The sequence below is a fragment of the Ipomoea triloba genome, chromosome 9, assembly GCF_003576645.1.
Source record: "Ipomoea triloba cultivar NCNSP0323 chromosome 9, ASM357664v1".
NCBI classification, from domain to species: domain Eukaryota; kingdom Viridiplantae; phylum Streptophyta; class Magnoliopsida; order Solanales; family Convolvulaceae; genus Ipomoea; species Ipomoea triloba.
Genome location: NC_044924.1, coordinates 1,781,453 through 1,795,220, shown reverse-complemented (window position 1 = coordinate 1,795,220; position 13,768 = coordinate 1,781,453). Strand labels below are relative to the sequence as shown.

The 13,768-nt window shown below is 36.5% G+C and overlaps 2 protein-coding genes and 1 pseudogene across 4 annotated transcripts; 2 read left to right on the top strand and 1 right to left on the bottom strand.

Annotated features, from left to right (window-relative positions):
• The first annotated feature begins 340 nt into the window (after positions 1-340).
• Positions 341-7,050, top strand: LOC116029393 (fatty acid amide hydrolase-like). 2 transcript variants are annotated; one of them, XM_031271378.1, is made up of 20 exons: positions 341-610; positions 734-843; positions 917-977; positions 1,258-1,448; positions 1,526-1,655; positions 1,792-1,869; positions 1,942-2,089; positions 2,910-3,022; positions 3,122-3,197; positions 3,460-3,531; positions 3,769-3,820; positions 4,015-4,098; positions 4,180-4,263; positions 4,386-4,489; positions 4,605-4,697; positions 4,893-4,961; positions 5,062-5,126; positions 5,227-5,288; positions 6,566-6,661; positions 6,746-7,050. In XM_031271378.1, the coding sequence occupies exons 1-20, from the start codon at positions 532-534 to the stop codon at positions 6,806-6,808; spliced, it is 1,830 nt and encodes a 609-aa protein (XP_031127238.1). In that variant the 5' UTR covers positions 341-531; the 3' UTR covers positions 6,809-7,050. The 2 variants fall into 2 exon arrangements, with proteins under 2 accessions (XP_031127238.1, XP_031127239.1); XM_031271379.1 differs by having other exon boundaries at positions 723-843.
• Positions 7,051-7,170: 120 nt separating this feature from the next.
• On the bottom strand, positions 7,171-10,494 carry LOC116029394 (phosphoglycerate mutase-like protein 1). 2 transcript variants are annotated; one of them, XM_031271380.1, is made up of 10 exons: positions 10,300-10,494; positions 9,656-9,723; positions 9,414-9,521; positions 9,245-9,324; positions 8,837-8,999; positions 8,455-8,529; positions 8,249-8,337; positions 7,816-7,935; positions 7,686-7,730; positions 7,171-7,597 (listed from the first exon to the last, which is right to left on the bottom strand). In XM_031271380.1, exons 1-10 carry the CDS (start codon positions 10,475-10,477, stop codon positions 7,474-7,476), a joined length of 1,050 nt encoding a protein of 349 aa, XP_031127240.1. In that variant the 5' UTR covers positions 10,478-10,494; the 3' UTR covers positions 7,171-7,473. The 2 variants fall into 2 exon arrangements, with proteins under 2 accessions (XP_031127240.1, XP_031127241.1); XM_031271381.1 differs by having other exon boundaries at positions 7,839-7,935.
• Positions 10,495-12,679: 2,185 nt separating this feature from the next.
• Positions 12,680-13,761, top strand: LOC116030795 (annotated as a pseudogene).
• The last annotated feature ends 7 nt before the right edge of the window (positions 13,762-13,768 follow it).

Genomic DNA, 13,768 nt, shown 5'->3' with positions numbered 1-13,768 from the left:
CCCGTCCCCGAATAATCCCCGTGGGAATGGGGATGGAGGGATTTTTCCCTTCCCCGACGGGGATGGGGACGGAGATGGAGAATGGGGAAGAAAGTCGGGAGCGGGGATGGGGGTATGTCCCCCGCCCCCGTCCCGCCCCGTTGACATCCCTACCATTCGCCATTCTAATGGGCCGAAGTATATCTTTTGGGCTGTTAATGTTTCTCGACCGTTGATTTGGGACGGGCTAGATCTCAATCCAATGCTTCTCAACAGTTTGTGGTCAGAAACTCAAAAGGCCTAAAGTAGTACTCCCTATCTCTCTATTGATAATGGCAAGTTGGCAACGGTATATTAACGGCAAGTGAGCTGGCGAACGGGAGTTTTCCCACCAATTGCTTCCTTCTTCGTACTGCTCTGCTCGAAGTCTCGAACTAACTATACTTGTTGGAAGATCGGATCCATTAGAGCTCTTAAATATCGCTCTCTTTTGCTTTCAGGAGCTGAATAGCACAAAGACTTTCAGAAGTTGGTCGAAAGTTTGGTTGAGAAATGGGGAAGAAGCGAACGATGTTGCCGGCGTCTGAAATTGACTTGGCAGAGGTGAAATACACGCCGGAAAATATCATAGGTTTGTGGATTTTATTTCTCTATTTTTCGAAATGTCTATGTAACTATGTTCGATGTAGCAATATATTGATGGATTTATGATCAATAATGCGACTATTGCACTGATTAATTAGTTGCGGTGCAGCTCCACATGTGACTGGTTTCTGGTTGAAGCTACTTGTAAAGTTGATCGAAGCACCTATGATTGGAAGTTTCATTATTAACCAAATGAGGAAGAATAATAGAGTGCCTGAGGTTCGATTCTGAGCTTTAGACTTGAATTTTATGTGGATTTTATGTTTACTAAAATGTTTATGATAAACAACAGATTCTGACTAATACAGTGATCCCTGAGAATCCCATGTTTAAACCTGAATTTCCCCCTCAAGGTTCGTTCTCTAATACTTGCTGTTTTCTATCCAATTTATCTCCATTTAACCAATGATAAGCTGGTAGTTTATTTGGACTCAGGTTATGAATGAAAATAAATCATAAAACGGAAGAGTGAAGACATCTTAGGTGTCAATGTTAATAAGATGATTATTATTGTTTAGGACTTTGGGAGGTGAATTGGTACTTTATAAACCTTGTTAAAGTAAGATTATAAGTCAATATTTTCTTCGAACCTGTACTTAATATGTTAAGGTGCTTTCGTATATTGTGTTTTAGAGCCAGAACTTGGTGTCATTTGCTTAGATGAAGACGGAAAACCTGAAGACCGTGTTGAATTGGCCATGAAGTACTTTCCACGTTATATTCCTGATAGCACTTGGATTCCTGATTTGACTGCATCATTCCGTTACTGGAAAATTCGTGATTATGCATATGCCTATAGATCTAAGATTACAACTCCTTCTATGGCAAGTGATTTATAGCTGCTTGCTTTGGTTCTTAATCCTTTCTGTTCTGGAAGTAATCAATTGATAGTGTGTTATAGGTTGCAGAACGCTTTATCTCAGCCATGGAGGAGTTCAGTAATGCAAATCTGTCAGCACCAATGCTAATTTCTTTTGATCCAGATGAAGTAAGAAGGCAAGCTGCGGCTTCAACACAAAGATTTAGTGAAGGTATTTTGGTTTATATGCTGCTATGCATATGCCAACTTCTGAATTTTATTATCTTTGTCAAATATTTACTCTCATTTCTAGCCTTTGATATCTTATTATAGTACCAATGAATTAATTAGATATGTGAGGCATGCAGGAGCTCCATTGTCAGTTTTGGATGGGATTTTTGTTGCTATTAAGGATGACATTGACTGCTATCCTCATCCCTCGAAAGGTATGGATGTGTCTTTTAATCATATTAGCCAAATTCTTCGACACGTATAATTTTGTGTCATGTGTGAAACAGGCGCATCGAAATGGGTTCATGAGGTCCGTCAGGTAAACAGTGATGCAGTTTGCGTGTCAAGATTACGTAGCTGTGGTGTGATTTTAGTAGGGAAGGCAAATATGCATGAACTGGGCATGGGAGCCACCGGAAATAATCCAAATTACGGGTTAGTTTTCATGTTATTTTTTAAATGCTGGCTTTCATGTTTCTGATGAGTACATGGAACTCTTCTCTCTGTTTCTTTCTCTTTGAGATGAGTGGTTGGCTAGGACAGGAGTCACAGGACTCTACATTTTGTGCTGCTTCTTTCTAGGCTAAAAGGACTAACCCCTAACCTTTGATAGCGCTCTTTTGTCCTTCCTAGTATCATTTGGTGCATTGTTAATGTTTGTGACTTGTGTGACGTTCAAGTTGCCATGAGTGTTGGACTTCCATTGAGGTAAAAGGAAACTTGTGAGTCTATTATGCTATAGTTATAAAATGTCAGCTTTAAGGAAATAGTGGAATATAGTTACTGTATCGTCTCCTATTTGTGAGGGATGTCATAGGGTAGTCTTAAGATGACATCAAAATTGTTACAAGTGAGTGCTTGAGCATGCTAGTATAAGGGTCTTAGAAAGCATATAAGAGTTCAGCTAGTTGTTTATCAATGATCATGCAGCTGGATATATTTAGGAAACGTCGGTTTTGAATGGGTTAGCTCGTAGTTAGATGAGACCATAAATGCTGCATGGATGCTCTATCATCTATGTCTGCTGCCGCTAAGAAAAGTCAGCTAATGACGCCTGCCATGCCCACCCCTAGTTGAGCTAATTTTGTTTATATTTCTTATAAATTATAACATCTTACCAGTTCTGATATCATTATTGATGGTAGTAGGGAAAATAATACTTCTTTCCTTTATGAATCTTATGAATTTCCTTGGATTGAAATCATATTTCTCTTCTTTCCAGTTATCTTTAGAAATGAATATTTCTATTTGACAGTACAACTAGGAATCCACATGCTCCAGAAAGGTATACAGGTGGGTCTTCCTCTGGGTCAGCAGCAATTGTTGCTTCTGGACTGTGTTCAGCTGCTCTGGGAACAGATGGTGGAGGTTGTGCAACTATTACATATAGTCCTGTGGAACTCATGTAATTTCAACTTATAATGACATTGTTGCAATTATTGAGGCTTAGTTAATGTGAATGAACAGGTTCAATCCGCATTCCTTCTTCCCTTTGTGGAGTTGTCGGCTTGAAAACAACACAGGGACGCACTTCCTTGGCAGGGTAAAGTCATAAACTATGGGAGTAGGCATAAGACTTTTATCTTATCCTTGAAAAATAAATATTGAAACCTCTCTCTTTGATATTGGAGAATTATCTTTCCTTGGATGCACTGGATGGTGCAAGGAAATTTGCACTGTCAATAGTGAGAATAACTTTGCATAGATGTTGCAACTCTTCTGTAACATACATTGATTTATCATTAAATAATCAGAAATGTTTTGGAAGCCTTCAACACTGCATTATTTGCACTTCATATTTTCAGGTCATTGTGGGAAGCATCAACTGTCACCATTATTGGGCCTATTACAGCAACTGTTGAAGATGCAATACTTGTGTAAGTGACTAATGTGTTTTGCTTTCCTTCTGTGCATGTACACTGAATGAAGTCATTCAAGGCCGATTCACAAATGATTGTTGTGCCTGTTTCATAGGATAGATAATACTTGATCAGACTATCTGTTGAGAAAAGTTACTATATTATGCTTACTTGATTAGCATTAGTGGTCTGAGGCAACTGTAACAAGGCAATTTCATTAGTTTGTCCATATCACTTTTTTCATGCCCTTTTCAGATATGCAGCAATCCTGGGATCTTCTCTTGTGGATAGAATCCCTCTGCAACCGGTAATTACTAACTTTGGCAGTTCTACAATTCTTCAAATCTAGTCTTGTGGATGGTTCTACTCCTATAAACTTGTCATTTCTACTTTTGGACTAGCACAATCTTGATGATGGAGTTACTTCTGTCTACGCATTGCTGCATCAAGCATATACTATCTTTGAATCAATGAATCACGATTCAGCATCTTCCTTTTCAGTCTCTTCCCTGTTTGCCGAATTTGTCTTCTTCACATGAGACGTCAAATGCTTTGGGATCATTAAGACTGGGAAAGTATACAGAGGTCTGCATTTCAGTTTCCTTGAAATCTTGTTCTGAACGATCATTCTTGAACAGTCTTTGGTGACTGTAACTTCTTCTGCAGTGGTTCAATGATGTATCTTCAGTTGAAATATCTGAAAAGTGTGATGATGTCCTGAACAGGTTGTCACAAACTTATGGATGCAAAGTAAGTCCATTCTTTTTCATGCATCCTTTTAAAATCCATGCGTGTACATCCAAGACATATCATGCAAGCAAATATACTATATTCTATTATTTTGACTTCCTTTTTTTTCTCTTCAATCCAAGATGGTTGAGGTTGTTATACCAGACCTTCGTGAGATGCGAATTGCTCATATTGTTACTTTTGGCTCTGAAGGACTATGCTCATTTAATCCTGATCTTGAGGATGGGTATAGTGTTTACCTCTAGAATTCTGAGAAGATCTTATGATGTTTTTATATTATTCTCAAGGACTGTTTTATACATTGGGTTAGATAGATTGATCTTCTTATGGTTTGTGTGTAGGAAAGGGGTGAGGTTGACCTATGACACCCGCACAAAGATGGCACTGTTTCGGTCTTTTACAGCATCAGAATATGTTGCTGCCCAGCGCATAAGGTATGATAACTTAATTAATTTCATTATTTGTACATTGCTGAGAAATTGCGCTTCTTTTAGCATTGGGCGTTTGGATGCCTAACTAAAGATCTGTAGATTATCATGGCTTTCATAGATTCCTCAACCCAAACGTGCAATGGTTCCCCGACTGTGGGGGACAAGTTTCAGTGTTTTACTCTTTTTGGTTTAGTGCAGGCGGAGATTGTTTTATTACTATATGGAGATTTTCAAGAAAGTGGATGTCATTGTAACCCCTACAACTGGGTAAGATGTTTCATGTTTGTTGTACGGAATACTTTGTGTGAACTTGTCGTATTACACAACTTCCACTTAATAATTATCATATGCTTTCCATTTTCTCTAGCATGACAGCACCAATAATACCGCAAAGTGCTTTACAAGTTGGGGAGACCAATTTGCCAGTTCTCGGTAGGTAGATATTTTTATTTATCCAATTTGGAACTAGTCAACCGAGTGCCCATTTGGCCAATTGTTGACATGCGAGAAATATGGATTTTTTTCTTTTCAGGACGTCTGATGCAATTTGTCACGTCAGCTAATCTTCTTGGACTTCCTGCAATTTCTATACCCGTGAGTATTTGTTCTTTCTTATTACTCCGTACTTTTTTTTATTCTTCTATATTTCAACCAATTTCACTTTTAGTCTTTAAATATTATGACATTATCTCATTTAGTCATGTTTTTTTTTTGTTTTTAAATTTTTTTTATCACATTACATCATTGACAATTAGAGCCGTCAAAACGGGTTTAACCCACTGGATTGGTCCGTCCAGTCCCGCCCCACGAAAAAGGCGGGGAGAATTTTGATATTTTAAACCCATATTTTGACGGGCTTTTTAACCCGTCCTGCCTAGCCCACGGGCCAGCCAAATGTATAATAAAAAAAATATTAAACTAAATAAATGTTACAATAATATATATATATATATATATATATATATATATATATATATATATATATAAAATCAAGTTCAAAAAAAATTAGTATATTGTATAAATGATTTGTTATTTATTTATGGATTAATACATTATTTGATTATTTATTAGTTATTATTGTGTTTATAAAATTACAAATGCATTAATTTATTTTTAAACTATCCAAATTATTTTAATATACATTTATTAATTTTTATTTAAATTTAAAAATTTTAAAAATTTGGCAGGCCCCGCCAAGGTCCGTGGGCTTAAGGAGGGGCGGGGCGAACCGACCTCTCATAGGCCCGTATTTTGGTGGGCTTTTTAGCCCGCTCCTGCCATATGGCGGGCCCAGCCCAACACTGCCGACCCGTTTCGACAACTCTATTGACACTCATTTGTTAACCACAATTAGTCATCATTTTAAAATTTTGCTATTCTATTATTTAATAAATAAACTAATATGTAAGTCAGCCATTTAATTAAAAAGAATTTACAAAAGAGGGAGAAAAATTACACGATGCTTGAATGATAAAATTCCATGTTAGTCCATTTTATTAAATAGTGAAATGACACAATGGAAGATTAATTGTGACTATCAAATAATAATCAAGGATGTAATGTGGTAAAATTAAAAGGAATAAGGGTCAAATAGGATTGTAATGTGGTAAAATTAAAAGGAATAAGGGTCAAATAGGATGTAATGTGAGTAAAATTAAAAGGAATAAGGGTCAAATAGGATGTAATGTGATAATGCAATTAGGTTGGTTATAATCCTATGTTATTTCTTCTTTTTAAATTTTTGTAATGTGGTAAAATTAAAAGGAATAAGGGTCAAATAGGATGTAATGTGATAATGCAATTAGGTTGGTTATAATCCTATGTTATTTCTTCTTTTTAAATTTTTGTTTTTATTCTGCTTGTATGCTTAGGTTGGTTATGACAATCAAGGGCTTCCCATAGGCTTACAACTTATAGGTCGTCCATGGGGTGAAGCCACAATCATGCAGTTGGCAGCTGCAGTAGAGGTGATGCTTCTCATATTCCACTCTTGAGTATAATCATGGTCATTAATGGGACCAATTTCAGATGATATTTGTAACTGCTTTCAGGAAATCTGCCCGGAAACTAAGAAGAAACCAGCCATTTTTTATGATATTTTGAAAGGAAACTAAGTAGGTAAGTTTGCAGGTGCAACAGCCTAAGATTCCATTTCTCAATGCCATAAAGAAGTTCCATATTGCTAGGGATTGTGCTATTTAAGGGTGAAGAAGACTGTTCTGATTGAAATATCCACATACCAACTTGAGTTGATGATATTCATATCAATTTGTAACTATTTGAATCAAAATCAATCATGGTCCACACAGCTGTATGGATCACATTATTAAATAATGTATTTTTAGTATATTAAAAATGTACATTATATTTATAAAAGGTATATTATTTGAGTACTAAAAGTACATTATTTTGTATAATGTAAATTCAGTACACGAATAATGTACTTTTCGTATATTAAAAATGTACTTTTTGTCTATTTGCCTATTTGAATATTCATTGCATTTCACATAAATATCCACCAAAAGATTCCTTAATATGCTACAGGTTTTCTAATAAGCGAAATTGGTGATTATATATGGAGTTGATATTGCACTTACAATTTACATTAATTTTCAAGGTATTCGGTAATTGGAATTTAGAAAACAAACTTACCAGCCTTGAAGGAATAGAAAAACCAATTTCGTCTTGGCACCGTCACCAAAGGCACATTTCAATTGCTCCCAACCTTTCTGGAAGGTTAGTGGAAAGAATTCATTGTTGCTTGGCTTGAATTTCTCCTTCATTTAGAGGAGTTGCCATTTTCTTTCTCCATGCTTCTCTCGACCACATCCTCACTAGATGGATCTAGTTCAATAGGTATATTTCCTGGGTAATTGGTAGTTGAGAAGTCTGACCCTATCATTCTGGCAAATATATACAAGATGTAAACCTCAACTCTCTAGAAAAAGCAATAACAAGTAATGAAAGATCTCTTCATTGCAAAAAAGTTACCCTCTGTCAACAATCATCATGGATCGGAGTTCACAATTTGCAAATCTGCATGTTATATACAGTACCAAAGGTCATTCAAGGTAATCAACGGTGAATATGTAAACATTATCTAAGTCTTTGCATAACTTACGGTTTACAGATTTCCTTTCTCACCATAGGGTGACAATCACTGCCAAATGCTTTCAGTGCATGATTTAAGAATCCTCTATGTGTGATTACAGCTATTTCTGTCTCTTTACGTGTCAACAACCTGTAAAAGAGTAAGGAATAACTAACGCCAAGCACCAAAAATGGATCAAATTTTCATTACATTTATTTTATTTTATATTTTATTTTTGATAAGTAACTATGAGCAACAACTTGCAAAGCAAAGACCCAAAGGATTAATTTACAAACATAGATATCCTTAGACTTATTCCTATCTAAGCCAGACATCAACAAAGAGCAGTTATTTGGTATTTAATAGTTGGGATACACATTAAGGAGGTACGAATGTCCAGAAAGTTGCCCTGGAATTAAAGTTTTAATGCATTATTTTTATCTTCTTGACAGAAAAAAGTTACCACTTAATCAATTCCAGGCCCCTAGCTGCAACCTCTTCCTTGGTCTCCCTAACATCAGACTTCCATAGGGTATCCTCATCGCTCTCTATCTGAAAAGAAATGAGCAGGAAGAGATATAGTTTGACCTGGTTAAATATATTTTCATGGTGATTTATTATGGAATAAATTTTTTAATATGTTAAGCATAAGGAGAATTTAAAACTTGCCAATGAAAAATCAACAGCAGGGAAAAGGCATTGATATTCACTGACGCTCCTTCTCTTGTCACAAGGATGCACACCCTGCCACCAGTACTTGATCATGATATAACTTCAAATCAAATGAATGCCTAGAATCTAGATGTGGAATATTAAAATTCAACAGCAGTACAACATGCATCATTATGGTGCAAAGAAATACTACTATAAGCTTAACCATTCACACACAACCTGCCAGAAACTTTTGCCTTTGTCACAGGAAAATATATGATGCTAAGAGATACTCCAAACCAAAAGCTAAAAGACATTGAAAATTTTCATATGTATCATATGGTAAAAGATTTTCTTACTGTTCACTGATTAAATATGCATATTCTATTACTAGACTTACCAAATGTTCCCTACAAAGTTCTAGTGCAACGATAGGTGGACAGTTTAGACTTGAAATAGCACCTCGATCACTATTTCCTGCATTTGCCACCATTAGTGGTAGTATATCCATCCTATCGGTGTATCCCCCACCGCCAAATACTCCAACAGCTGTTTGCATTGTCCTGTGAACTCAAATTTGAAGTATTCTGAGCCAGAAAACAACCTACCGTATTTAACATCAAAATAAATAATGTAATATATGAAAGCATAGATGAAAAGGTGTTTGCTCAACTAATTTTTTTCTCATTGCAGAAGAGTGGGTAAAAATATTCAGGAAATGCCAATAATAACTTCACGTGTACATTGACTAATAAGTGGATATTATTTAAAAGCAGTTGAAGGGAGTAACTGAGGCCAGAATATACACCTTAGCAAAGGAGATGTGACAACCAACTCAATCCGCTTAAACAACCCACTGGAATGAACATGTCTCCGTAAGTTGTCAACCTGATTTATAAAAAAGACATAAAAACATGGGAAGACTACACTAGAAGGGAAAGTAATTTTATTTTCAAATAAGTCCTGGGTTTTCCCACCTGTTGCCAACCGAGGGGAGTAACATTTGCATCAAAGTACTTGGGAGACATGTATGCTTTATAATTCTTATCTCCTTCTACATTATGAATGCCCTGGGCATGCCTCACCTGTATATATGGTTATTTGATAAGACAACTACAATATTAGGCAACCTCAGTTGTTTTCCAAAACTGAAGTCAGGTCACTTCAAATTTTCAGAACAAAGACATAATAAAATTATAAAGGAAAATATGACACCAACCAGATGAATGATTTTGCAATGATGCAATGGATATATGCTTGGACCTTCACAGCTCTCCATTATTGCAACTGCATCAAACAAAATCTTAATTTACAACACCACTACGGCAGTTGTGATCCTGACCGAACACACTCTAGAACATGTTATTTGAACAAAATGTATGCGTCTCGGTAATAATCTCCTTTGATTTTAGTAGTGCAACTTCAATCATTGACACAGAATTGTCGCAAAAACTAGTAGCAGCCACAATTTCCGAGAAATCACATACAAACAAATAGCTAAAGCCAGTAAGCTAGCGATCGAGCGAGAGCGAGAGAGAGAGAGAGAGAGAGAGAGAGTTCCTTTTGTGCATCACATCAGACCGCAATAGATAGATCATCAAGCACACATTTCCTATGAGGAATCAAAAACTACAAGTTCCGACGGAAGCACAGCTACAGCTACAGCAACTCGACTAACACCACCGGAATTCAAATTTTAGACGAAACTAAACTCAATCACGAATCACGTTCCAGTTCTCCAGCATTTTAAAATTCAGGACAACAATAAGAATAAAACTAAAATTTATGGATAGCGAAAGTAGAATCCAGTGACTGAATATGAAATGTGATCAAACTAGTAAGCAGATCGAGGAATTAGGTTACCGGAGAGAGAAGACGAGATACGGAGTAGATGCGGAGCTGGCGCAGAAATGTGCTTGACGTTGACGGAGCGAGCGCGTTTAGAAAGGAATCTAGGATCAGATATGAGCGGTGAAGAAGGAGAGAATGTTTTGGGCGCATAGCCTCTGCAATTGGGTGTCTTTAACATCTTTTTCCACATAAAATCAATTTTAATAGTAGTTGGAGCCTTGCAGGTTAATTAAGACTATATAATTGGAAGATGTTACACTAATTACAAAAATTTAATAAATTATTTTATGCGATTCTATCTAATTAATTTGGATCGAGCCAAATACTATGTAGTATGATAAATTTTTGTTACAATTCTAAATGGGTGGTTACAATATTGAATTTCGATGATAAGGACTCAGAACATTAATTTTTTTTTTTAATATAGAATCATGAGTATTAAAAAAAATTATGAATAAAAAACTGATAGAATATTTGACTAGTTAATCACAAACGATATAGCCCCAACAACAAATGTAGAATCTTTCGTTAGCGACAGTGTAAGATCAACTAACATATTCGAATTGAGCCCATCTTTTTAGTGCGGGATGTCCATATATACTTTTGAGACTTGAACCCATAATTTTTAATTTTAGAAGAATCACTTCATACCGCTTGACCATAACATCTTTGACTTTACACAATACATTTAAAAAATTAAATTTATCATAATGAAAGATAAAATAAATTTAATGCTCACTTATAAAATACTACTAGTACTTTTTATGATAAGTGAGATTTCATTATTTAAAAAAAAATGAATTAATTTGGAACTAAAATTTGGATGTCGGGTATTCGGGTTTCATGTGAATTGTACGGAAACGTATCTCAAGTGGCAGCAGCCAGCAGGACTGCAGAGAACTTCCCAGCCCTAAAATTTCTTGAAAATTTTGCAGCAAATTCAGACCTAATTTTCATCAATTCACAAATGGCACTGAGAATCCATCTCTTACCGCCGAAGCATTTCCATCAACATCCCTCAAAATCTCAACGCGCAAACATCCCCTCCACGTATCATCTCAACAATGCACCCAATCTTCGCAGAATCTCGTGCACCAACGAGAACAAGATGAGCGATTCAGAGCTGGCTTTAGATTTGGCCGCGGAGGTCACGAAGATCAAATCCAAAGCGGTGCAGAAACAGGAGGCTCTAAGGAAGAGCAAAGAGATGCTGTTCACGGAGCTCTGCAATTACTTGGGCTTGAATTCGGAGGAGGCGAAGAAGAAATGGAAGAGAAGCAGTGAAGAGGAAAGGTCGGCGTTGATCAAAGGATTTGTTTCAGATTGGGCTGCCAATTTCCATCCGTTATCTGCTAGGTCTGTTAAGCAATTGGTTGATGAGTACTTGGTGGAGAACCCTTCTTCTTCTGGTTCATCCCCTTCTAGATTGTTCCCCAGTATTAGGAAATTGATGGGGTTTTCTCAACAAGAGAAAGAATAGAATAAAGATTTCTCTTACCAGAAAGATCACATTATGTGATAGTTTTATGAACACAGTTAAAGTTGAGTGTTTTTTTTTTATTAATTAATTTATATATATATATATATATATATATATATATATATATATATATATATATATATATATATATAAATATGATGTTCAATCATTCTAAAGCCAAACACTTGATTGGAGCTGGAATTCTGCTCTTATCTGAATTGAGGTTTCAGAGTCAATCCTGCTTATCTCTGTTGGCTTTTTGTTATGCTTTCTTCAAACATGGTTTATTGGTTTATCTGCAAGATTCTGTACACAGTTATAATTTTAAAAAAATGAAGAAATCATTCTCAAAGAATTGACAGTTAAACATAGTAAAAGAGCTCTGCAAAAGAACAATAATAAAAAACAAAATTGTACAATCTTGAATGAATCAACAAAAGCTGTTACAAGTTTGGTCATCTGCTAAAAGAAAGTTGATCTTCATCTCCTTGTATATTAACTTGCAATGTCAAATTTTAGATCAGTCTCAATTGTGTCTGGGAGAGTGGTTCGAATGGTCCACTTCTTCAAGCCTCCAACTACTATCCTAAAACTTGTTTGGCAATATTGTAGTTGGTACAATACTAAGGATAACTCCAATGGAAGTTGCCATACTAAAAAAAAAAAAGAATAGGATTTACCTCTTGCTTAGAGCTCATCATTTGCACTCGTAGCATATAATATATACACATAATACATAAATGTGGAAGTTGCCATACTAAAAAAAAAAAAAAAAGACTATGATCTACATGTTGCTTAAAGCTCATCAGCTACACACGTAGCATATAATATATACACATAATACATAAATGTGGAAGTTGTCATATTAATATAGGCAATTACTACGTATATTCTAGAACTTCACAATTCTAATATTAAAAATACACAGTTTAGAATCACGATCTACTTTGCAAGGTGGAGTCCCTGGTTCATAGTATAGCAACTCCTTGAAGGAAGTGTACTGGTTGAGCAAGTTATAACTTTTGACTTAGTAATAAGATGGTCGGGAGTACTTGAGCCCGTTAATTTGTTTGGTTTTATGCAGTTATATCTCCTAGTAGGCTGCCATGCAACTGAAGAGATAAAATCCGCGGCCGAAGTCACGAACTGGCTATCGGAAGGATTAAGCAGTTTCCTCCCATCTCAAGTCCACCCAGACCTGGAAAAGCTAGGGTTAGCCGGACACAGCCGGGGAGGCAAAGTAGCATTCGCGCTAGCGCTGGGCAAAACGGCAACGACTGATCTGAAATTCTCAGCCATAATCGGCGTGGACCCTGTCGGCGGAACATCCCCTAATATCCTCGACACCACTCCTGATCACTTCGACCTTAACATGCCGGCAATGGTGATCGGGTCGGGTTTGGGAGAGGTGAAGAGGAATTTCTTGAGCTGCCCTTGCGCGCCCAAGGGCGGAACCACGCGGCTTTCTACAACAAGTGTAACGCGCCGGCTTGTTACTTGGTGGCTAAAGACTATGGGCACACGGACATGCTGGACGATGATACGAGGGGGAGTTTGCGCGGGAAGCTGAGTTATTGTATGTGTAAGAATGGGGCGCTAGGGCGCCGATGCGGGCGTTTGTGGCGGCGCTGTGGTGGCGTTCTTGAGAGGGTTTTTGGAGAGTGATATGAAGGCTTTGATGGGTATTATAGACCAGACTGAAACCGCACCTGTTGAGCTTCAGGCAGTGGATTCCAAAGATTTGGTGAAGCTCCATTCCAAAAGCCTAAGTTAATACTTGAATTGCATTTTACATGTATTATGTGTATATATTATATGTTATGTGTGCAGCTTATGAGCTCTAAAGAACATGTAGATCAGTCTCTTTTTTAGTATGATAACTTCCACATTTATGTATTATGTGTATATATTATATGCTACATGTGCAGCTGATGAGTTTTAAGTAACATGTAGATCATAGTCTTTTTCTATGGCAACTTTCACATTTATGTATTTATGTAT